This window comes from Abramis brama (genome assembly GCF_963993115.1).
Source record: "Abramis brama genome assembly, chromosome: 1".
Classification (NCBI taxonomy): Eukaryota; Metazoa; Chordata; class Actinopteri; order Cypriniformes; family Leuciscidae; genus Abramis; species Abramis brama.
In genome coordinates this window covers 7,378,904-7,403,613 of record NC_139963.1, presented here as the reverse complement: position 1 = coordinate 7,403,613, position 24,710 = coordinate 7,378,904, and the positions used below count along the sequence as shown (strand labels likewise).

The following is a 24,710-nucleotide window of genomic DNA, read 5'->3' as shown; positions in this document are numbered from 1 at the left end:
AAAATTTAATTGTTGATATCAAGAATTAGTATCCTGGAAATGAATAAAAGTTAAAACGGCTTGCCATAGGACCAGAGAGCCGTTAAATATGATGTTTTTCATCAGCTCTGGGTTGGATCTCTAATCAGCTCAGATGTGACGTCACACTTGGGGGATTTCCTTATTTGGATCTGGTCTGTACATTTGTTACGCCCCTAAATTTGCATACACACCGCCCACTTTCTGGGTCCAGGAAGTTCTATCAATGGTGGTCGTGCGGTCCAATAGTATCCAGGTTTAGCCGGCGCGCTATGTTTACTGCTTCTGGAATTACAAATAAGAAAGTTTGGACGTTTTTAAAGGATCTTGAAAATGAGTCACGGTCGTTATTGCAGTGTTCCCGGCTGCACAGGGAATGCTGTTGGCACTTTTCATTGTCTTCCCAAGGAACCAAACATTCAACGGGCATGGTTGATGTTTTTATACAACAAGATCCCTGTGAGCTTCAACGTGAAATTGTCAGTATGCTCGAACCACTTCACCCCGGACTGTTTCGAGAACCTAGGGCAGTTTCAAGAAGGCTTTTCTGCGCGGCTACTTCTGAAGAGAGGGGCTGTTCCGACCATGTTGACATCAACACCGCAAACTGTAAGCAATAGTTATTAACAATGCTATAGTTGTCTAGCAGGTACAGTTAGTGTGACGGGTTGGAACACTTTCTATTCTATTCTATTCTATTCTATTCTATTCTATTCTATTCTATTCTATTCTAAAACTGAGAAGGGTCATAGCACTTGCATTGTTATCCTACTGTACAGTTTAATTGCTTATATTGTTCTAATTTGTAAGTCGCTTTGGATAAAAGCGTCTGCTAAATGAGTAAATGTAAATGTTTAATTGAAATATTTATTCATTAGTAGTTTAGATGCACTGTATTTATCTGCACGTTTTTATTTCAGAGTAACGTTACATCACAACGCACGAAAGACGCTTTCTGCCAAACAGATCCTCCCAGACTGGCATCGCGAGGAACACAGCTCTCTGCAACAACACTGAGACCTCACCTACGAAGCAAAGGTGTCCTCTCTAATCATTATTGTGTTTAGAGATACAAGAGGTGTGTGTGTGTGTGTTTGTTACATGTGTAGCATTATGACTGGTATTAGCAAGGGAGTGTTTCCAAGCATGTTTACTATGATGACTGGGTACATTTAGCAATTGGTCTAGTCTCAATTAAATTAATTATCTTTTGCGGGAGAGACTGGTGCAAATTATTTGGTCAAAAGATAGGAATGGGTTTATACCAAAAATATGTCTGAGAGCAGTAAATTGTGTGTTGAATATGCCTTTTCAATATATTATGCTATTGTATCACTGCATTAAATTGTATTTAGGCACTGAGCAGTCCATCAGACACCCAACTCTTTTCCACTGTACGGTACGGTATAGGGATGGGACGCATGGATATTTCATATCACGATAATAGTGACCAAAATTATCGTGATTATCAATATTATCCGCTGTAGCACCTGTTTTTAAACTACTTGCTTGACTTGCTTGAAAAAAAAAAAAAAAAAAAAACGTGGACGAAGTGCAGACGTTGGTTATAGTTGGTTGCCGCAACTATAACGATCAGTCTATAATCCCACCCACTTTGAAGCGGTGCTAACTGCAGTGCAAACCGAGCTAAAGCGAACCGAGCCGAGTCGTACCATGCAGTGGAAAAGCGTCATAATTGTCTCTTCCCCTCCCCTCCCTCCCCCCTCTGTAGGCATACAGACGACAGTACTATGCCAAAGTGGGGCAGTAGGAACAGATGCTAGAGGCCAGAGGCCAGCAAAGAGACCACGCCTTGAATTTGAGGAGGAAGAGGAGGAGGAGGAGGAGGAAGAAGAGGAGGAGGAGGAGGAGGAGGAGGTGTGGGAGGATGTTTCCAATGTAGGCACTGACCCTCAAGATTCAACACAGTCAGTTACAACGGAGACAGAATCATCTCTGCTTTTGTAAGCAAAGTTACAACTCTCACAATGCAGCAGTGTTGTTTACACACAGGTGAAACTCGAAGAATTAGAATATCGTGCAAAAACTTATAATTCTGATGATTATGGCTGACAGCTTATGAAAATTAGAATATTACATGAAATCAATAGTAATAAAAAAGAATTATAATTAAATACACAAATGTCGGCCCTCTGAAAAGTATAATCATGCATATGTATATAGTTATACATACTAAATATATTAGTTTCACCTTTTAATTTGAATTACTGAAATACACACGATATCATGTAAACTGTGACTGTTATCAGACTGTGCACTGGATTTTTGACTGAGATGAACAATGTTGTTGTTTCACCAGTGAACCACCAGTGTCATCTTATGGCGATGCCAAATACATTGTTTTTGAGCAATGCCTCCTCAGCCTGTTCAAGACCTGCCCTGTGTGCGCAAGGGTCTGTGATGTACGACCCCGCAGAAGAGGGTCGTTCTTAGTCATCGACCAGCTGTGCCCGCACTGCCGCTTCTTCAGACAGTGGAAGAGCCAGCCTGTGATCGGGAGCATCCCTGCCGGGTCGCTCGAGTTGTCTGCTGCCATCTACTTTTGTGGAGCTTCATTTCCGAAGATGAAAAAGGTACCGTGATCATTGTCCCCTTGCGTAATGTGTTTGTCTAACCTTCACAAATGATGTCCTTTTAATTATTTTATAGATGTTTGAGGCAATGCGGCTGAGAACACATACTCATGATGCCTTCAGAAGACATGCCAGGACGTTTCTGGAGCCGGCTGTAATCCACAGCTGGACTCAATGGCAATCAAAAAAGTTTCAAATGCTGAGCAAGGCTAAAAACGTCATTCTCGGGGGTGATATGCGGGCAGACTCACCAGGTACTCAGTTTTCTTTCCGTTTGAATGTGTTTGCATTATACCAACAATTGCATGTGATGTGTTGCCCTACAGTGAGTATGTTTATTGTAAAATCATTTACATTGTAGGATATTCTGCGAAGTATGGGAGTTACACAATGATGGATGTGCAGGCCAATGAAATCGTAGATGTACAGCTGGTGCAGGTATTTGAAATCATTAGGACTAACGCAATACATCACATGCGTATACACAAGTGGTACTGACAAAAGTGTCATTGGAAACCCTGTCAGTAGATTTATCTGTCTTATCAATGTTATACATATGTGGTCAAAATGGTTAGAAAAGTGTGTGTGTGCTAGGGTGACCATATTTTAGTTTTCAGAAAAGAGTACGGTGGGCGTGGTTGATGGGTGGGGGTGTGGTTTGGGGGCGTGGTTAAATGGTTAATCTTTCTCACAAATCATTATTTTTTTCTTTCTCTCTAACTAATCTTTCTTTTTTTCTAAATAATCTTTCTTTCTAACTAATCTATCTATCTATCGTTCTTTCTTTCTTTTCTAACTAATCTTTCTTTCTTTCTTTCTAACTAATCCATCTTTCTTTCTTTCTTTCTTTCTTTTTACTAATCTTTTATCTATTTTTTTTTCTAACTAATCTTTCTTTCTTTCTAACTAATCTTTCTTTCTTTCTAACTAATCTATCTTTTTCTTTCTTTCTTTCTTTCTTTCTTTCTTTCTTTCTTTCTTTCTTTCTTTCTTTCTAACTAATCTTTATTTCTTTCTTTCTAACTAATCCATCTTTCTTTCTTTCTTACTAATCTTTCTTTCTTTCTTTCTTTCTTACTAATCTTTCTTTCTTTCTTTCTTTCTAACTAATCTTTCTTTCTTTCTTTCTAACTAACTTTTCTTTCTTTCCAACTAATCTTTCATTCTTTCTTTCTAACTAATCTTTTTTCTATCTATCTATCTATCTATCTATCTATCTATCTATCTAGACCAGGGATGTCCAATCCTGCTCCTGGATGGCCACTGTCCTGCAGAGTTCAGCTCCAACCCCAATTAAACACACCTGAACCAGATAATCAAGGTCTTACTAGGGACAGTGGCCCTCCAGGACTGAGTTTGGACACCCCTGATCTAGACGGTGGCGTGGTTGATGGGTGGGGGCGTGGTTTGGGGGTGTGGTTAATGTGTGGGGCCGTGGTTAATGGATGGGGGCGTGGTTAATGGGTGGGGTGTGGTTAATGGGTGGGGGCGTGGTTAATGGATGGGGCGTGGTTAATGGGTGGGGGTGTGGATAATGGATGGGGCGTGGTTAATGGGTGGGGGCGTGGTTGGGAGTGAATGCATCAAAAAATACTTGACAAATGCATTCACAACCTTGCAACTAAGTTATTGTACTTTAATACATAAAGTAATACATCCTTTCCATTCAACGTTTGGCCGCAACAATAGAATAATAAAAAAATTATAATAGTTTAGCTTTTATAACACCTTTTACGTGACACTCTTTCTTTTCATGGCCATAGGTAATAAAAAAAAAAAATCTACTACAGTATTACAGTAAAAAACTATTTCAATCCTCCTGATGTTCTCTTGTAGCCTTTACTTTCCTTATGTGGGCTTCTAGGCCGCTAGCACCTTTATTTGACTCTAATCCCGACCGAAACGAAAACACGGGATTATTATTATTTTTATTTTTTCGCTGTTAGCTACTTTACATTTTATCTCGCACTTGATCGTAAACTGAAGCGTCGAGTCATGCTGCTAAAATTCTGTGAACATAAACCTACTTACATAATCCTCAGTTATGTTACAGAATGGAAGAAAGTTCATGGATACCCATTGTGTGTGTGTGTGTTTCTACACAGAGCAGCGAGGTGGGGGGAAGCTCATGCATGGAGAAGGAGGGTCTAATGAGAAGCTTGGACCTCCTACATGGAAGTGGTGTGAAGTTGGACTGTGTTATCACAGATCGTCACCCTCAGATCAAAAAATTCCTGAGAGATCGTAAAATCCCACACTACTACGACGTTTGGCATGTAGCAAAAGGTAATGTGACCTTTTTATACATTATAAAGACATTGATTGCTGAACACATTTGTGAAGTGGTTATCAAAACTTTTTAGTTAAGGCGAGACACTACAGGTGAATAGGGTAACATTTCAAAATAACAGATATCACCATGAAACTTCCTCAGTTGATTACTTGCACAAGTATATAGAAAAAATGTATTACAAGTTTTAGAAATTTGTATGTGTAATTATGCAAATTAGGAATTATCTCATTAAATATGCACGATTTTGCATATATTTTCGGTAGATAGATCAGAACACATGATAAAGCCGGGTGCAAAATTCTTTTTTCATTTTGTTTACACACAAGATGAAAATAAAAACTCAGAGGGATTTCAGGATATATGCTTTCATTACCTAGTTAATCAAAATATACTCTCCATAGCCTTAAATTTTTATTTTCGCCATATTTTTTTCTATTAAAATGTCACATAAATCAGGCCAGGAATGATTTATTAACAAATCCCTCTGAAAATATCTTCAGAATACTGCTAAGTGTAGGCTGAGATGTTTATACTGGAGAATGCTAATTTGGTAAATTCGAGAGAAACTTACTGCCGCAAGTAAACAAAATGTAATAAAATAAACATCTTAATGAATATTTTCAACGTTTTCTTTATAGCAGCTTGAAAGAACACATATTGAAGGAGTAAACTATCCCAAAATCTCAAAACTGACCACTGCATGAAAAAAATATGTTTTTGCCTGCCGTGTCTCACCTTAAGTTTTTAACTTTTTGCATAAGCTCAATGATCACTCAACAATTTGTATATCTTGTATATCCATGTTTTGGTATGTAAACTCGTTTCATTAGGGTTGTCAAAGAAGCTGGAACGAATCGGCAAAGACAAGGACTGTGCTTTGGTGAGAAAGTGGCATAAAAGCATCGTCAACCACCTGTACTGGTGTGCCACGAGCTCCGTCTCTAGGGCAGAAAAGGTGGCGAAGTGGAAGTCCGTCTCGAACCACATTCAAGATGTCCACAGTCACTTTGACCCAGCTTTCCCCAAGTGTGTACATCAACCAAAGGCCTCAAAGGACCGTAGCAAGTGGTTTCAGCCAGGTCTGTATTCTAAAGCAATGATTATCAATATTCATGGTTTTAAATTACAGTTTAAATGCGCTTTCTCTTAGGTTCTTCCGCTCTGAACAGACTTGACAAGGTCCTAACCAACAAGCGGTTCCTTACTGATGTTGCAAAGCTTAGCCATCATTCCCAAACATCAACTATGGAGTCGTTCCACGGTGTCATCCAGAGGTTTGCTCCAAAAAATGCTGTTTTCCCCTTCACTGGAATGCTATGCAGGTATGCACAGTCCAGAAGAACCCCACCATGCATAAAACAAGTCTTTATAAAGGCAAATGTGAATGGGGGGACAAATTATCTGCAGAAATTGGTTTTGTTCAGTGAAGGTGTGAGACATGAGTAATGCTGCGTTCACACCTAACGCGAACAGAGCGTCTGGCGCGAGGGATTTCAATGTTAAGTCAATGTAAAGACGCGTTTACGCTCGTCTGGAGATCCTGCGGCGCGAATGAGGCGTTTAGCGTGTCCGCGTCTGACCCCTGAGTTGAAAAATCTGAACTTTGGCGTCTGTTCGCGCCGCGTTAACCAATCAGGAGCCTGCTTGCTGCTGTCACGTGGTGAAGTGACGGGATAAACTCCCACCCGGAGTCACTCATTCAAAATGGAGTATAGCAATATAGCAGAATATAATATTCAACAACAAGTAACTGAGTATCACTAGAAAGTGAGTATATACTAGTGAGTATCATTAGAAAGAGCACCAACAGTGGTATCCGTACCACAGTTTGAAAAGCATTGATAGTTTTTCAATATTTAATATACTGTATTTAAAATTTCATATACATTCTCTAACCGAAGACAGATGGACAGGTGCTCTGCAGCTGGGATAGCGCGCCTGTAGTTGAAGGGTGATCCTCGCTCCGATGCGGCAACTCTCTCGATGAATGCTCGATCAACCATGATCAGCCATCTTGCAAACAGACAAGCGGATTCCGCCTCAGACGCACGTCAATTTCGCTTCAAACTTTTGCTTTTTACGCGCGTCAATTTCGCTCTGGATGCGCGAATTAATTCAAAATGTTCAAGCGTCCAACTAGATGTGAATTTGATGCGCTATTCGCATTTGGTGTGAACACACAGTAACGGTCTGGAGACATCAGGCCTAATTGCCGGTCATCAAAATGCAAATCATTTCAGTTTTAGGCCGTGTGTCCGCCAAAGCTGAAAGCGCTAGGCTCTACTGAAAACGCCTAGCTATGGGTGCTTGAGAGCGTTTCAGCAGCGCACGTGAGTTCGCTTTGCTTGTTATGATACGGAATATCCGCGAAAGTGTTACTAGTATCTCATTTCACACATATTGTACACAGATTTTTTATTTTTTTAAGTCATTTTTTGATAAGTCATTCCAAAAATCATGGCAACAGACGTTGGTAAGTTTATATATATATATATCACAGCCACGTACCGCACTAGACATTATTATTATTATTAATGGAAGGAAACGTAGGCGTGTTATTCAAGCATTATTGGCAAGGAAAGACCCTTTTACTGTGAGCTCATATGAGGAGTTTCTGGGTGTTTCTCCCTCATATCTGCTTCGAGGTCTTGATTGTGGCATTTATCTGAGGTTTAGAATCCATTATTCCTGTAATTATTTTGTCTTTTAAGAATTAAATAAAGAACTCTGTCTCGTATTCTGTCCAAACACACCGCATCATCTACGTCAGGTGACTGTAAATGCGCAAAAACTGTTTCCATTGCAGTTTTGCAAAATATTTCTTTTTCAAATTGCCTGAAAAACCCCCTCATGCGAGCATAAAAACTTTTATGCGATAAATGGGAGTTTTTGTGAAATTGACGTGTTTCCATTGGGTGTATTTTCAATTCGCAATTTGCACAATTTGAAGGGTAATGGAAACGCGGCTAGTGACGAGTGCTGCGTTCTACCCAAAGTTGAACATTCTTCAACTCTCGTCGACCTGTAAAAAACAACCTTGTTACGCTCATGGCGTTTTAAAAACGCGGCGCTCCCATTGAAAACAACTGAAAAAATACGCTGCTTTATATAGGACCGCTTTGACACGGCATCCAGGTTAAGCAAATACTTTTGCTGTGAGTTAACAGGAGTGTGTGCATACAAGAAGACTTTCGCTATTGCGTTACGAAATTTCTCGTCTGGTTTAGGTTGTACCTTGCAGCCATGCACTTCAATGAGAACGTTGAGCGCCCTCAACGGAAGACAGCCATGGGGAAAAGGATGAACAGACTCGTGTTCCCAAAGGCAAAAAGGGTCAAACAAGTGAAGACAGAGCCAACAATTTGTAAGTTTAAAAACATATATATTTTTTATTACAAACAACAAATCAAAATGTGCAATTGTATAGGCACTAAATGTAACTGTTATCGATTCACACACAACAGGCTATGTCTTAGACCTGATGCGACTGGTGTTCGAGGAGATCGTCCATGACCCCCTTCCTTATGTGGATGCCGTCCAGCGGGTCCCAGTGCCCCAGGACCTGTGCTCAGCTTGACAGGCATGTGTCACGGTTCAGTCAAGGCGGGGTCTGAACCCGAAGCACTGCCCTGAAGCATCCGGAAACTCCCGACTCGGACACTTCTTCCAAGGAAACCCCAGCACCAGCTCACTAAAGTCCTGCAAAGAGAGCAGGGTGGAAAAACTCACTTTGGTTTTACTATTTATTTTTTTATATTTTACATTTCAGAGTAAAACACTGGATGATTGTGTTGATACAGAATAAAGATTGTCACGAATTGACTCTAAAATAAATATACGTTCATTTTGAAGAACGAGATCGAACAAAAACGTCAATAAACTGATCTGAACATTCCATCACTTTAAGATATATTATTATAATATTGATATCAACTCTTGTGCAATTGATCATGGTGTCAGGGAAGAAAAAGTAACTCGATGAACATTCATGTTTCGAGTGTATGGTAACTGTTGATTCTCGGCCAATCAGATGGCTTAAATATCTATCACAGCTTAACCATAGAAGATACACTAATTAAATGAAACGATTACAATAATTACCGCACTATATTCTAATCATCGCTAGAACTTCCCGATATTCATTTCTTATATTAACTACGTGATCAGGGGAGAGCGCGAACGCAGTCCCCCACTACCATAAATTATGCAGTCGAGATTCCCACATTTGGGGAATTCGCAAAGGTCAACAAAGCCGAAAATGCAATGGCTTAGTCTCGCCTTGGGTGAACCACCGTCGTGATCATGGTGTCTCTCCTGCCAGGTAAGTATGAGTTCCTCAGCGAGTCTGAGGGAGAGTCACTTCAGCGAACACGAGTCTCAGTGACGGTGAGGTGCACTAAAGTCACTCCACACGAGTCAACGGCATCTAGATGAAGCTTCATGTTACTATGGAACGCCTTTGGGGACAATACCTATTATATGCAACGCGTGAAATTTGGACGCATTAACACGCACAGTTTGTACGCGTCTTTTTGGTCCGTGTAAACGCGAACGTTTTGTACGTCTAAACGCGAAGTTTTTTGTCATGTTATTTAAAGACACGATCGTTTGTATCGCCTTAACGCAACATTTTTGGCCGTGTATTTTTTGTTACGTGTTTCTATACGAACGTTTTCGTCGTGTAAACATGACATTTTTGAACGTGTAATATTTCTGAGTCTTATTTGATGTGCGACATACAAATTTTTCTGTTTTAGTTAAACTGGTGATAATTTAGAGTCAATGATTAAATACATTCAATGACTGCATGAATTAACATTATATTCTTTTGTAACGTTAAAGGAATTTGTCCTGTAGGAAAAGTGAGTGGTCTCTGTGATCCAACGACCATAGCCTATTTCCCCTCTGGTTAATGCATTCGAGGTGTCTATTTGGACCACTGCAAATAGCCTACTTGTTGGCAGAACTAATTACACTAGGCCAGTCTACCCTATATGTGGAAAAAAGTCACCTCTTTAGTCAGCGGTTTCTGTGGCGAAACGTGTAAAGGGAGACCGGGGTTCTATTCCCACTGACAGCGCTTTTTTTTTAATAACTTTACAGTTATTAAACGCAAAATTGTTTTCAATAAAAATGACTTTTTATTTGACTTAAAATTCATTTTAATTCATAAAAGTTACATTTAGGGTAAGGTTAGGGGTGGCTCTAGTCTTTAATATCTCAATAAGTTGCCATGATTTTAATATTGTTTTATAAATCTAATAATCTACTGTCAGTTAAATTGCAGGATGTTTAATGCACAACAATACTGATGAGCAAATAGTAACGTTATCTGTCACTATTTATAAGTAAATAGCATCTAAATGTCTACTGAATCCACAACTGTTGCTATTTACACTTGGACTTGGACTGGCTGCCCCACAGTTTACGTGGTCCGCCTGCTGTAGTGATTCTGTAATGTTTATGTGTCGTATGATTGTGTCTGTGTTTAAATGTTGAATAAAGATTTGTAAATTGTCATAGGCTACTGGTGCTTTGTTTTCTGCTTTTGTATTTGCCTTATTGTTATAATATAATTGTTAAATTTGTGATTGTTACAATATATTGTTGTTATTAGATTATTTTTATCTGACATATACAGTATACATAGGCCTACAGTATATGTGTATTAATTATTTCCAGTCAAACTGACATCCCGACTTCAAGGAGCATTCCAGAGTCTCTCATACCAGATTGATGCTGGCCCACTCGGAGATTACTCCAGTCATTTTGAAAAAACAATAGCCACAGTATTTAGTATTTAGCCTTTGCTAACTTTATTAGTCATTGTATTTATTAAAGTTGAATGATTTATGGCATTTATTGGCACTATTATGTATAATTATTGACACCCCACCCTGGACCTCACTAATTATTAAACCCTATGGCCGTATCCAGTGTTGTATGTTGTATATGTTAACATATGTTATACACAGGGCTTAATTTGAGCCTGAACACGCCGGAACATGTTCCGTCACCTCCGACATTGGATCCGGCACCTTTTTTTATTGGATCCGGCACCTACTGTGTCACTAAAATTAATTGCCTAAATGAAAAATAAATAAATAAATACTGTTTGTGTAGTGTTCAATGTTTGTGACACATGACTTGCGCGCTTGTTGTACGAGTTGAGATTGCTGTTAGCCTCGATCGTTTCACGCAGGGGAAAAATGTCAAAAAGACAGGAAAGTTTGCTTAACTTTTTCAAATACGCTGGACAGTCAGATCCCAAACAAGCAAAAATCGTTTCCGCTGATCAAAAAGGAGACCACGGTGGACACAGTAGCCTAGTATCGACATAATATCTCGTTATTTCGACATAATAAGGGGACATTCTAATCTGCATTAAGCCACATTAAGCGTTCTTATAATGGGTTTCTATGGGAGGAAAATGCTTAACGTGTAATTGCGTTCATATTCTGGGCTCATTTGATTTGTTTTTCTGATTTGGGCTTTTCTGATTTTTGTACATAGCATAGCCTATTTGTTAGGATTTTAGTATCATAATGATTAATAAATGCACGCACAATTATCCGTGAACTTGATTTGAACAAATGCCTTTCAACTTGTGTGTGCAAAATTCAGAATTAAATTAATGTGCAGAAATTTGTACAAATACAAAGTATGTAGGCCTACTATACTGTTTTAGCCATTAAAAAAGCGCATTTAGTTTCATATTTGTTAAAATATTATAATGTTATTTTTTTTTCCATTTATGTTGATTTATGAAAAGTGAACAGCACGGTATAGGATGCGCAATATGAGACATGGAGCGGGTCAGACATGATTTTGACCGTTGAAGTTGAAGTTGTTTTGTAGAAAGCATTTCTTTAAAGTGAATTTCGTTTTGTATAAATTGTATCTTAATTTTAATCAATTTTTCATCAACCAATTGCCTGTATAGGCCTACGAAACAAATATAACGGAGGCGCCCGCGCGCTCACTTCCATTGCACGTGAACTAGAGCACACCCTAACTTAACGAAACTCAGTGTATGCCTCACACAGACATGACAAATACATCAAATACACAAAGCTTGAAATGTCTTTAAACGAAATAATTCAAAACGAAAAAAGAAAAAGGCTAGGCTACTCTCTGATTATGTAATCCATTAGTCTTATTTATGTGCATTTCTCTCTATAAGCGCGTTCACACGGAGATGGCGATCGTCAACTTCATCTTTGCAGCCGACTCGACACTTTTAGAGAAAACACTTGTTTATTAATAAAAATCAATACACGCATCACCGGATTTACAGATGCACGCACACATATTATTTCGAAATAACGAGATATTGTGTTGAAATAACATTATTATTAATAATAGCCTACATCTTTTAGAATAGGCCTATTTGATTGAATGCTGAAAGTTGCCCTTGTTCAATTTAATAAAAATAAAACTTTAATTGTGATCATTAACATAACTGAATATTAAATATTTAGTGGCCAAGTTTTGCGCGGCTCTCCGTCAAATCTAGCACCCACTCAGCACATGCGTTAAAAATTCTCTGGCGCTGTCCCTGCAGAGAAGCTACGTAGGCAGTGTAATTTTAATTTTTTTTTTTTTTTTTTGTTTGTTTTGTTCCGTTACCTCCAACCCCCGTTTTGAGTCGCCGGATCTGCGCTCCGGGACCTCCCACTTTACAAATTAAGCACTGTACATGTGTATATAGCCTGTTATAAGAGGATGCAAACTGAATGCAGTCTGTAAAAGTTCTTTGACAGTTTAATAAAAAATTTCTAAGAGCCATCGTAGAGAGCAATCCACTTTTCCACGTTACCGGAGACAAAAAACCTGCATGAGTACAAACGGGATGAGATGCCACAGCATGACACAGCACTGACATCACAGCCAACGTATAAATGCATCATTGACTCTAAAGGTTTACGCTTGCCTATGTACATGCCAACGTAAAATTACGATCTCATTCACGAACAAATGTTACGTGTGACGTTTGCATAGGTATTTGCTTACCTAACAGCACATCATCCCTCACGGAAAGAAATGTCGTCTGATGTTTATAGGTGTGTTCGACATCGGCTGCGGCTGGATGCAACCGATCGGCGAGAGTAGCGGCGTGCAGGCGGGGAGGAGCTGCAAACGGAGACGTGAAGTCGGACACTTTTTGGTTCCCGTAGTGACCGCTCACGTGGTGTTTGCATACTTTACCACAGCTGAAGTGAAATAAATGCAATATTTGCCAAATAATGTGTCAGAGACATTTTCATTAAATACTTTATGTACTGCTTCATTCAGCGTCTGTTTGAACAAGAATAAAGTTCAACGCTACTATCAATGAAGTGGAGTCTACGTTTTTTAATCAGTTTTATTTTGATAAACATGACACAATATAACATCGCAACTACATAAAAAGAGTGTTTACTGTTATAAAAAAACTGATTTGTGAGCTTTAGAGGAACTAAAGGTGTTTGAATAAACACGCAACACACGTGATCGTTGTCATGCGGTGAATCCGGCCAATGGTGGAACAGCTGTGTCGTCACCCGCCCTCGTGCAGCCCAGTGCAGCCGCTCTTGAGAAGCTGCGCTGGCTGAGTTCTCCAGCTACTCTCGAATCGCTCTCGCGGTACTTTGATGACACATGTCACAGTCACGTGGCGTCGGCGCTGGATCAAGTCGGACAAAATTTCTAACCGGCATGCACTGCTTCAAGTCAGCCGCCGATCGGTCTGCGCAGAGCTGCATGAAGTCGAACAAGCCTTATATATGTATACAGCAACGTGCCATCGCATCACAAATGCAAATTAAATCCTAAATAGAGCAACGCTATTGGCTGTTGTGCGGTTTGACGCGACACCCGAACATATACTTCGTATTTACGCGTACAAACTGTGCGTGTTAATGCGTCCAAATTTCACGCGTTGCATATAATAAGTATTGTCCCCAACGGCGTTCCATATGTTTCCGCGTGTTTACATTAAAGTTTCGCTGTTAGTCGAGCTTTTAATAGCAGCAACAACAGCAAAAACGTTTCGTTTTATTTTGTGGCGAACAATTTCCCGTGATGCAACACAAGCGGTCCACCAGCCAATGGAACAACAGATGTTCAAAATAATAATTTAAGAACTCAATAATAGATTATTCGAAAGAAAGGGTTACACAATTCACCTTTTTCTGGGTACACTCTTTGAAAGATATAGTTTTTCATCGGTTTTATTATTAAAAAGCAATCATGACGTAAAATACGCATCTTCGACTACATCACTTCCGGGAAATTAAAACAAGGGGCGCGCAAACAAACTCGCAGTCGCTGGAGAGAGATTTACAGCTTATGCTCGAAACACAGGTTTCTTCTAAAAAAAATTAAAAAAAATAAAATATATATATATATATATATATATATATATATATATATATATATATATAAAGGAACAATCAGATCTGTGTGTGAGCGTGTTGTTTTAAAACAGTCCGCCAGAGGGCAGCAGACGCGCTCATTCATCCTGTAACCATCGAAGAAGAGTCTCAGTCAGCTGGTGTGTGTGTTTGACTCGTTTGATGAGCTGTCTGTGGAACAAACATGCGAGCTCGAGTTACAACAGTAGATATACCAATATATTCTTGAGAACAAACCTGTGTTTCGATTTAAGTCTCTTCATTAGGGATATATGTCATGTATAGACGGTAAGGCGCTCTTCTCAGCGAGTATACAGTCGCTATATGAGTGAGAACAGATAAATGATCTCTGTAAAGAGTGAGAAATGAGCAGAAAGCGAGCGCTGATCGCAGACACTTTCTGTTTGTCGAAGAGACGCAGATCCGCAGCTGACACTGTGACCGGAGACAGTCACGGTAAGATCTGTCATTTACCCTCACGCAGATCAAAAACACTTAACATTAATAGACATTATAAAGTAACGTGTCAGTTAACGTCTGTCCTCCTTAATATATTACTTCTGTTAGGCTCCAGATATAAATATGAATATATGCAATCAGTTTCACTGATTATGTACACTGCATCACTCGTTGTTTAATCTCCAACTGTTTTTGTTTTAGTCTTGGACTATCTTAATCCTTTGTCTGTGAAACCGGGTTAAATGAAGTCATACACAAATGTGTGAATCTGATGTAAGTAATGAAATGAAGGTGTTTGTTCAGCAGAAGGAGCAGCTGATGTCCGCTCGAGCTTGCAGGACCTCATGACACTGTTTCCACGCAAACTCTTCAACGACAGCCTCCCTCCAGTGGTGCTGAAACACCAGCTGTACAGTTTACACAGCGACAGAACCTCCGTGGACAAGCAGCTGGTGAGATCCGCTCCTGTTGAAGCATTCATCTTCGCAAAGTAGACGCAGTGCTAGATGATTTAATAATGACCTTAGCACAGTCATAAGTTATGTGGCCAGTAGCACATTTTTCTTTAAAAACTGGTCATAACTTCAACCTTCATCCTTCCCTCGCACTTTGTAACATTTTTCTCTCGTGGATCAAAATGACGCGAAGACCTAAAATGATGTGTTGGGGTTTTTTTGTCCTTTTTATATATTTTTTTTTATGTAATTCTTTTGAATTTTTTTTTTTTTTTAAATGACTAGATTTGATAGTAGAAATAGTAGGGGTGTAAAGGTTCACAAAATTCACGGTTTGGTTCGATATGACAAAGTGGTGTCACGGTTCGGTACATTTTCGACACAGCAAAAAGAAAGAAATGCCAGAGAAATTTCCTTGATTAAAAAAAAAAAAATCATAAACAACTTACTTTGAACAATGATGGAGCTATACTTAACCCATCTTCTGGGTGTCTTAGCATATAAAACAAAAACAGCTCCTTATAATTATTTATTTTTTTAAATGTATTGTAGTAGGCTAGTTATTAGGGTGGTCCTTAGTTTTAAAGTCTCCAATTGTCATGCTCTTAACCCTTCAAATTGTTCCTTTATATAAGAAAATACAGCATGCCAGTTTTTATTGGCAGTAACATAATAATTACTGGTAGCTCAATAGCTTTAAACTTTCTGAGATTTTGATGATTTTCGTAAAAACAGATAATTTGAATTGGTATTGTACCTGGCTAGTAAAATTCCCCAAAAATCTCCATAAAAGCATCTAATGCACCATATATTCCTAAATATGTATTTTAGATACATATCTCAGTTTACTCATTGTAGAAACTAAATCCAAATTAATCCATCCATGACCCGGTTTTTAGCAGATTTACCTTTCCTGGTGGAATCAATACATATTTCTATTGATGATCACCTTGGTTATTGTTTGGGTTTAGAGCACATATTTTGGTTTAAAAAATTACATTACGTTCCTTGAAATTGACCCGGAACTTTGTCCGGATCAAGCAGATTATCAGGAGGCACAGGCAACCATACATGCAATGAAAGTAGTCAATGATCATGCCGAGAGAGGAGTGCCATTTTTAAGTGTGAGTTTTCCTGCATCTTGAAACTTTTAGTTTTATAAATGGGGGTAATATTTGAAAGATGAACAAATAATGTTTTGGTCATCACATTAAAAATGACATTTAAATATGATAATATTTGAGTTTTGAAGAGCTGGGAAAAGATGTTTGACGTACTTGAAAGCATTTTACTATTCCTGCCACACTTCCATGGTTACAGTAAGTGTTACTACAGTAAATCCATGGTGAATGTTGTAGATCTGTGGACTTATTTACTAGTTACCTATAATAACATTCATTAATGGCACAATGTTTCTCCTGGTTTCTACATCAGTGCTGTTTGATCTAATAGAGCTCTACAGTTAATAACGGAGAAATCTGAATGCTTCTCACTAGATCTCGCAGCGATGTTATTACTTCTGTGGTGAATTCAAATGCTTTCTTCACTGGATCTCTTAGCGCTGTGTAGAAACAGTGTCGCTTGATCAAGATCGGCTCTCGCTGCAGCGACATTGATGGTCCAAACTGATAAATGGTCCGTGAGGCATAAAATAATGAGTAGCACAGTTTCGTTCCGCTTTCATTACGCTTGGCAATTGATGTTGGGCAAAGTTGTGGTGGTCGCAAAACTAAATTTTGTTCGGCAGGAAAAATGGTCCAGTTTGTAACGCGTATTGAACCGAAAGCCTCGTACCGAACGGTTCAATACGAATACGTGTATCGTTACACCCCTAATAAATAGTAATTTAAGCACATTCTTTCAACTTAAATTCAAAATAACTCACAATTTCATGCATAACCATTTTAATTCAGCTCAAAATATCTTACATTGGGTGTCTTTGCCGACCTCTTGTGGATTTAAAAAAATAAAATAATCTTTTAATAAAGTTTTAGCATTTTTAGTTTGACTTTTTAGCATTTTTAGGGGTTTCTGTGTGTACTGAAACATTACATTCATTCCTAAGGGGGTCAAATTGACCCGTGAGGGAAGGATTTGTTACTTTTTTACATTTCAACCACAAAACTCCTCGAATCCATTCAGTTTTTTTGTGTGTGTGTGTATTCGTGGTTTAAGTGCGACAAAAGTCCAAGGGTCTTGGACCCCTTTAATGAACAATTTTTAAAAGTTTGTTTTAGGTCAAAAGGACCCGAGGGAAGGATGAGGTTTAAGTCAGTCACTCAAACGGGTAGATTGGTCCAATTTGAATCTGAAAAGTAAGCCTGATGACCCCTTGGCTAACTGCTAGCTGGTCAGACTAGCTCTTAGCTGTGTTTCTCCCTCTCAGAATGAGTTGAGGGCGAGCGGCGAGCTGTTGATGTTCCAGCTGGGCTTCGACTCGGAGGCTTTCGCTCTGGTGTTCGCTGAAGACTACAGAGCCAAAGTCCTGCAGGGGGAAGCCGGAAGAGAAACGCTGGAAACTGTGGAGAAGTTCCTGGATAAACTAATTCCCGGCTGCTCGGATCTGAGCTTCAACAAAGAAAAGATGCTGAAGGAGTTCCTCTTCACGGACTCTGAGATCACGTAAGGACACAAATGCTGGTATGTTGTTCATTAGCCGTGTTTCCACTATCGGGCCAGTGCGAGCCGGGGCGTTAAACGGGCCGTGCGGGGCCAATAGCCTCGAAGCTGGAGCACCGAGCCCACCCGTAACACGCCTCTCTGGAACAACGTCACACAAACCCTTCATTTCACCAACAAATGGAAGTTTTATCAGAAAACTAGAAAGAAATCACTGGAAACTAACGAGATCACAAATCAATCATGATGAAACCGAACGTTTGTTGGCATTTGGTTTACTTGAAGATTTAAAAACCCAAGCACATGTTTACAATAAAAAGTGATACATTGATCATAATGAATTAATTTGTGTCAAGACTAAACATTAGTCACTCTGAAATAAAGTGGTTTACCTTTATTTCACAAAATAAAGAGGAAACGCGTAGCTACTTATTCAGTCGTGTCTGTTTATTTAGGCACAGGACAGTGTATTTATATCACATTTAGAAATCTACAAATATGCCACCAAAAATACGACCTGAGGTGCTTTTAGCACTTTCTCCCAATAAAGTTATATTTCCAATCAGAGAAACTTATTTTATGACATATGTGGAGCTAAATATGGATATCAGACAGTCCGGTATAAAGAGACGATAGATAAAATAAAAGCACGATTGTGATAGGCTATATGATTTGTCTGATTTCTTCACATGGTCATATTTACCATGTTTGCTGTGGTAATGGTTATTGCACATAGTCTTTTGTCTAGTATTTCTGCGGTGATCAGAATCCACATCGGATCACAAACAGAAGGTATTCAAACATGAAAGTGAGTTTTGAGCTAAAATGATTTTAAAAGTCTTTAAAGGATAATTCCGGTATTTAGTGCAACTCACCGAGTGGTTAGTGATGTTCGTTGATGATTAAAAACAAATATATCGGCGCAATGTATGATTTCAATCCGTGTTATTTGCTATAGTGGAACTATTTTTTCAGATACCTCACAACCGCGTATAAACTTCCGCTCGATATTTGAGTCTGAAGTGCAGTAATATCAACGAGCAATGAGTCCTCCTACAGAAATCAATGGGATTTTACAAAATGCCAAATAAAACACGACAGAAACTGTATTTCGCTACGCTACTTGTTTTGGAACATCAACGAACACCACTAACCACTCGGTGAGTTGCACAGTTTTGAAAACGAGCGTTAAGGGTTGTTTTAAGGACATGTTCGTGCATGCCCGTAGCCAGCCACTCTGAGCGTTCAAAGGCGATTCTAAACGAGTCAAAAAGTCGAGACAGACCCATCGTCAACATTTCTGTGTCCACCACTCTAGTTCATCCAAAACAAACCAGAAAAGAGACTCAAAGTGCTAAATACCGGAATTATCCTTTAAAGCTGATGTTAGCTGGTATGTGGAATCATCCGGCGCTGCCGTCTCCAGACTCAGGTAAACTCAAGCCCGAGTCGGCCCGCTTTGGACCAAGGTATTCGGTGGGCCAAAAAAACCCTGGCCATTGGCCCAGAGGAGTCCTGACGAGGCCTGATCAAGCCCCGGAAGTGACAGTGGAAACGTGAGTTTTGAGCTTGGAATCGCGAAAGAGACAGTGGAAACTCAGCTATAGTTTCTTATTTTCAAGCTAGTTGTCACACAAGTGTTGTTCATTGTCTCAGGCACTTCATCTAAAGATGGTTTCTGTCTCGCAGGCAGCTGGTGAAGTCGGGCGTCCTCACGGTGAGGGACGCGGGCAGCTGGTGGCTTTCAATCCCAAACTCTGGCAAATTCATCAAGTACTTCATTAAGGGTAGGTGTGTGTGTGTTTACCACAAGACTCACGATCAGCACTTTAACTAGTACTACTGGATTATATCCGATTTTATAACAGGGCGGAAAACTGTTCTGGGCATGGTGAAGAAATCCAAATACGGTGAAATCCTGAAGACTGAACTTGAGGGACGCCGCACAACTTCACAGGTTAAACTCCAGATGAAGTATCACATTCATGATATAGTCGGAGCAGAGTTAGTAGAATGGTAAGACCGCTGTATGAGACTATAGATATGAGTTATAATCTGATGACTGATTATTGTTTTGTGTGTGTTTGTAGCATACAGACAACATCAGGGACATTATTACGACACGTGGATGGAAACATCAACTAACAGCTTCACCCACTTGCCTTGTACAGAATTGAGTATGATGTATTTATTGCCATATTATTTTGGTTACAAACAGCAGAATGAATGGTGCACAATATATTTAATAAAAGTTTGCCAAACCGCAATTTTTTTTCATATGTCTGCTGTCTTTGGCAAAATCCCCAGTTAAATTAGTGTTAAAGTAACTCTGAATCAGGGTACGTTTACACGACACCGATATGCTTAAAACGGAGACGTTTTTCCTTTGAGTTTTCCATATACAGACTTTGTCAAAATGATCCCCATTCACACAGATCTGTGAAAACGGCTAAAAACGCTGTATTCTGCTGCCAGGCCAGTAGATGGCGATGAAACACTATAGACTGAACACGTAATACGCATGTGCATGACATCATAGTCTTCAGAGATTCACCTTTTTGTTGTTTATACAGAGACCGTTTTCAGAAACTTGCACTTTGAAACCCGTTTTCAAAAGTTTGCGAACGGTCGGTCAAAACGCAGTGTTGTATAAACAGGCCCTCAGAGTTAAAGTTAATGAGATAATTAAGTGATGATTGTGCATTAGTGATGAACACCTGCTGTTAAAGGGAAAGTTCACCCAAAAATTTAAATTAGCCCATGATTTACTCTCCCTCAAGCCATTCTAGGTGTATATGACATTCTTCTTTCAGACGAATATAATCGGAGTTATAGTAAAAAATGTCCTGGCTCTTCCAAGCTTTATGATGGCAGTGAATGGCCGTTTCTGTTAGTTCTGTTAGCTAGTTATTTTAGTCGATAAAGTTTTAAATATGGATATTTTTCTTACACATTGCTTCACTTCAGAAGGCTTTTAAAAGTATCTGATTACCACTACATTTGATCTCTTGATAGTTACACAATTAGTAGGGTAGGAAGGGGGGGTTCACCTGCACCCGAAAGGTATATTTTTTTAACCTAGTTTTTTGCAATCCTTAAGGTGTCTAGAAAAGTAATTTTGATGTTCCCCACGCAAATTATTGTCCCATATGTGATTTTTTGTATCATCTTTTGTGTCCGTGCTTGATTTTCGGCTGTGAAAAATGAAAACTTTAAATCTACATATAATCTGAACAATACATCCTACAGACACAATCCACCCCATTTTCTCTTCGTCTTTGCATGAGGAATTCATAGATATGAGGATTGTCATGATTAGATGATGTATGGTGCATTAAAACTCAAATAAGTGCAAAAAAATTTAAAAAATCTGTGACATTGGATCACTGGAACTCCTCCCCTTTGGACCCTATTGATGTATGTTTTCTAACTTTTGTATTTTTATAGTCTTTATGATGTCTAATAAGCAAATTTTGATGATCCCTACTTGAAAAATTGTCACATGTTGGTCCAAATGAACATCTCCCATAATAAGGAGTTACTATTCAAACCGTTATATTGGTATTATATTTATTGAAACAAAAGAGAAAACCACTCATATAGTCTAATGTGTATATATATATATATAGGGTATAGAAAATCCCCATTAGAATAAACTGAAATAGAAAAAATTATTCTAATCAAATGTCAAAAGGTCAAGGGCAATGATGTCTATTTATCATACAGCAGGTCTTCATAATTGACCTCTTGCTCCTCGTCTTCTTCACCATCTCCATCCATCTCCTTGACTGTTTCCTCCAGCAAGTCAGTGAGTAAAGTGGGGAAGATAGGTCCACAAGACCACACTGGTTCCAGGGTACCCTATTCAGTCTTTTCCCAGCCTTGGCCAGGATCATGGGGCTTGGGACACCAGAATATCGGTGTGGCTGCTCTCTTGTAGTTGGCCAGACGGTGGTCGACACAGTTGATGTGTGGGACCAGGTTGTCTCTGCAGGGCAGGAGCCGGGACAGATCCACCTTGAATCTGGTGGTAAGCATCTCATCCTCTCCAATCATTTTTTTCAGCATGATGCTGCACACATTGTTCACAGATTTTTCGCGGGCCTGGCCATACATTACACATGTAAATACCTCAATGTCCTCCACCACATCTGGCTCCACAGAGCACTGATCCCCAAGGGCCGCATCAGCATCAAAGGCAGTTTTCCTGCGGTAACTGTGGATCAAACACACATGCCACCAGAGCCCGGCACTGTCCAGCTAATGACCAAACATGCCGTAACTGTGGTAGGAAAAATCACTTTGCAAAAATGTGCTGCTCTGACCCCTCCAGGTCAGATGCACACACTCCCCATGGTTCACCCACCATAATTCGCCATGTAACATCGGGGCCCATGCAATTCAAGTCATGTAGAGTGAATATAAACACAGTGTGTATTCCCCTGCTGCTAGACACAGGTGCAAGTGTCTCCCTTCTGAATGCCAGTACATACCATAAGTTCTTTCATTCCTGTCCACTGTCCACGCCCACTGCTGTCCTACATGGGTATGGTAACTCAAAAATTGACTTGTTGAGGTCCATAACAGTGACTGTTATCTATGGCACTAGGGTCTTGCCCTCCTTTGTCTTCAATATGGCCCGACGAGGGGTGAATTTAATGGGGCTGGATCTGTTCATGGCATTGGGATTTTCACTCATTGACACAGGGGGGGCTGCCATTATGACTGTCGCTGCCGGACCGCATCAGAAGTGGTCATCACTGTTGCAAGGGCTGGGCTGTCTGTCTGCTTTTGCCCATCAACCCCTCATTGACTCCTCGGTGACGCCAGTCGTCCAGCCACTGCGCCATATTCCACTGGCCCTGAAGGGATGGAGTGTCTGTTGAGCTGCAGCGGCTGCTGGATGCCGGTATCATTGAGCCGGTTGATGCTTCACCATGGATTTCAAATTTGGTTGTGGTAAGAAAGAAAACAGGGGCTCTGCGAGTCTTTGTGGACCTCCGCGCAGTAAATAAAGCTGTCATCCCAGACAGATACCCATTGCCCACGTCGGAGGAGCTCACGGCACAATTTTACGGCTCCACTGTCTTTTCGAAACTGGATCTCAGAGAGGGCTATCTCCAGGTGCCCCTCAACCCTGAAAGCAGAAACCTGACGGCCTTCGTTACACACCTCGGTGTTTTCTGCTACACAAGGATGCCGTTTGGCCTTAGCTCTACCCCCTCCTGCTTTCAAAAGGTCATGACCTCAGTACTGGCAGGTATACCAGGTGTTGTTATTTATCTTGATGATGTGGTGGTACATGATGCTACTACGGCTATCCATGACAGTCGCCTGCAGAGTGTGTTTGAAGCCCTCCTCAAGCACAGTTTAACCCTCAATGGCAGCAAATGTGTTTTTGCTGTGCCGGCTATTGAATATGTAGGCTTCCGACTTTCCACTGAGGGCATCTCTCCCCTTCAATCTAATGTGGAGGCCATCCTCTCCGTTCCCGAACCGATCTCGGCTGCCCAGCTTACTTCATTCCTGGGCATGACGGGCTAATACATGAAGTTCATGCCTCGGTATTCAGCCATAACAGCCCCACTGTGCCAGCTGCTTCTGAGAGATGAGCTGTGGGTCTGGTTGTTAGAATGCACCAAGGCAGTGCAAATTCTTAAAGCTCAACTTACCTCACCTCCAGTGTTGGCACATTTTGACATATCCAGTCACACCCTGGTCACCTGTGACGCCTCGGCCATGGCGATAGGGGCTGTACTGTCACAAGTACAGAATGGCGTGGAGAGGCCTGTTGCATTCCCGAGCTCTGAACCAAACCGAACAAAGATACTCAGTTGGGGAGCGGGAGGCACTCGCTTGTATGTGGGCTTGCGAGAGATGGCACCTCTACCTTTATGGCCGCCAGTTTACGCTGAGAACAGACCACCAGGCCTTGACAGCTCTGCTTTCCTCTACTGGCACCGGGCACAGGTTGCTGAGACTGCATCGTTGGTATGACCGCCTCCGCCAATACAACTATACTCTACAGTTTACCCCGGGCCGGGATAATGTCGTTGCAGACCTTCTCAGTTCCTGTCCAGGCCCTGCCTACCAGTGTCAACCACATCGAAAGTGAGATTATTCTCACGCTACACACTCTGCTCGAGTCCACGGTCACGGCAGCCTCAAAACAGGATCCAGTCATCTCCCAGCTCTGCATCTACAGTCGTCAGGGATGGCCACGGGAATTACCAGAGGAGCTGTTAGCATTTTCTCTGGTCAAGCAGGAGCTCTCTTGTTGGAATGAGACATGTGTGGCGCGTGGGTTTTGCACCGTGATTCCAGGGGCCCTTCGCGCCCGTGTGCTGGCCATGGCACATGATGGCCACCTGGGAATAGTGAAACTTAAACAGAGATGCCGCGACCTGGTGTGGTGGCCAGGCATAGACAAAGACATTGAGGCCCTTGTTAAAGAATGCCCAGCATGTCTTGTAAGTGGAAAGACTGGTCGTCGACCCCCGCCACCCCTGCAACCCCTGGCCTGGCCCTCAAAACCATGGGAGCATCTGCAATTAGACATATGTGGCGAGATCCACGGTGCCCTCCACTATCAGCGGTTCTTGGTCGTAGTGTATGGTTTACACTCCAAATGGCCTGAGCTGACCACTACCGGCTCCGTCACCTCCCAGGTCATTGTGGACTTTCTGGAGTCTCTCTTCTCCCGCTGGGGCCTTCCACAGACCATTACCACCGACAATGGTCCACAGTTTTTATCTGTAGAGTTTACTTCATACCTGGAGAACAGGGGGATTCGACACATCCATACAGCCCTGTATCACCCACAGGCAAACGCCAGGGGGGGAACGCTTCCATCAATCCCTAAAAAATGGCATCAGAG

At 40.7% G+C, this 24,710-nt stretch overlaps 2 protein-coding genes across 5 annotated transcripts; both read left to right on the top strand.

Annotated features, from left to right (window-relative positions):
* Positions 1-204: 204 nt before the first annotated feature.
* LOC311090332 (uncharacterized protein) lies at positions 205-8,804 on the top strand. The gene is made up of 11 exons (XM_084125594.1): positions 205-627; positions 939-1,056; positions 1,751-1,982; positions 2,339-2,612; positions 2,689-2,866; positions 2,974-3,050; positions 4,718-4,898; positions 5,736-5,984; positions 6,056-6,227; positions 8,133-8,269; positions 8,370-8,804. Exons 1-11 carry the CDS (start codon positions 352-354, stop codon positions 8,480-8,482), a joined length of 2,007 nt encoding a protein of 668 aa, XP_083981720.1. The 5' UTR covers positions 205-351; the 3' UTR covers positions 8,483-8,804.
* Positions 8,805-14,415: 5,611 nt separating this feature from the next.
* LOC311096829 (inactive serine/threonine-protein kinase 19) lies at positions 14,416-20,094 on the top strand. Of its 4 annotated transcripts, none has more exons than XM_084136235.1 (6): positions 14,416-14,756; positions 15,066-15,211; positions 17,601-17,836; positions 19,523-19,620; positions 19,702-19,790; positions 19,924-20,094. In XM_084136235.1, exons 1-6 carry the CDS (start codon positions 14,666-14,668, stop codon positions 20,008-20,010), a joined length of 747 nt encoding a protein of 248 aa, XP_083992361.1. In that variant the 5' UTR covers positions 14,416-14,665; the 3' UTR covers positions 20,011-20,094. The 4 variants fall into 4 exon arrangements, with proteins under 4 accessions (XP_083992361.1, XP_083992359.1, XP_083992360.1 ...); XM_084136233.1 differs by having other exon boundaries at positions 19,702-19,849; XM_084136234.1 differs by having other exon boundaries at positions 15,063-15,211.
* The last annotated feature ends 4,616 nt before the right edge of the window (positions 20,095-24,710 follow it).

Bases quoted from the DNA above. Each gene is read 5' to 3' on its own strand.
- LOC311090332 (XM_084125594.1), top strand. From the start codon at position 352: ATGAGTCACGGTCGTTATTGCAGTGTTCCCGGCTGCACAGGGAATGCT. The intron at 1,057-1,750 runs GTGTCCTCTCTA...CCCCCTCTGTAG, and splicing joins ACCTCACCTACGAAGCAAAG to GCATACAGACGACAGTACTA. The intron at 6,228-8,132 runs GTATGCACAGTC...CGTCTGGTTTAG, and splicing joins TTCACTGGAATGCTATGCAG to GTTGTACCTTGCAGCCATGC.
- LOC311096829 (XM_084136232.1), top strand. From the start codon at position 14,666: ATGAGCAGAAAGCGAGCGCTGATCGCAGACACTTTCTGTTTGTCGAAG. The intron at 15,212-17,600 runs GTGAGATCCGCT...TCTCCCTCTCAG, and splicing joins CCTCCGTGGACAAGCAGCTG to AATGAGTTGAGGGCGAGCGG. The intron at 17,837-19,522 runs GTAAGGACACAA...TCTGTCTCGCAG, and splicing joins TTCACGGACTCTGAGATCAC to GCAGCTGGTGAAGTCGGGCG.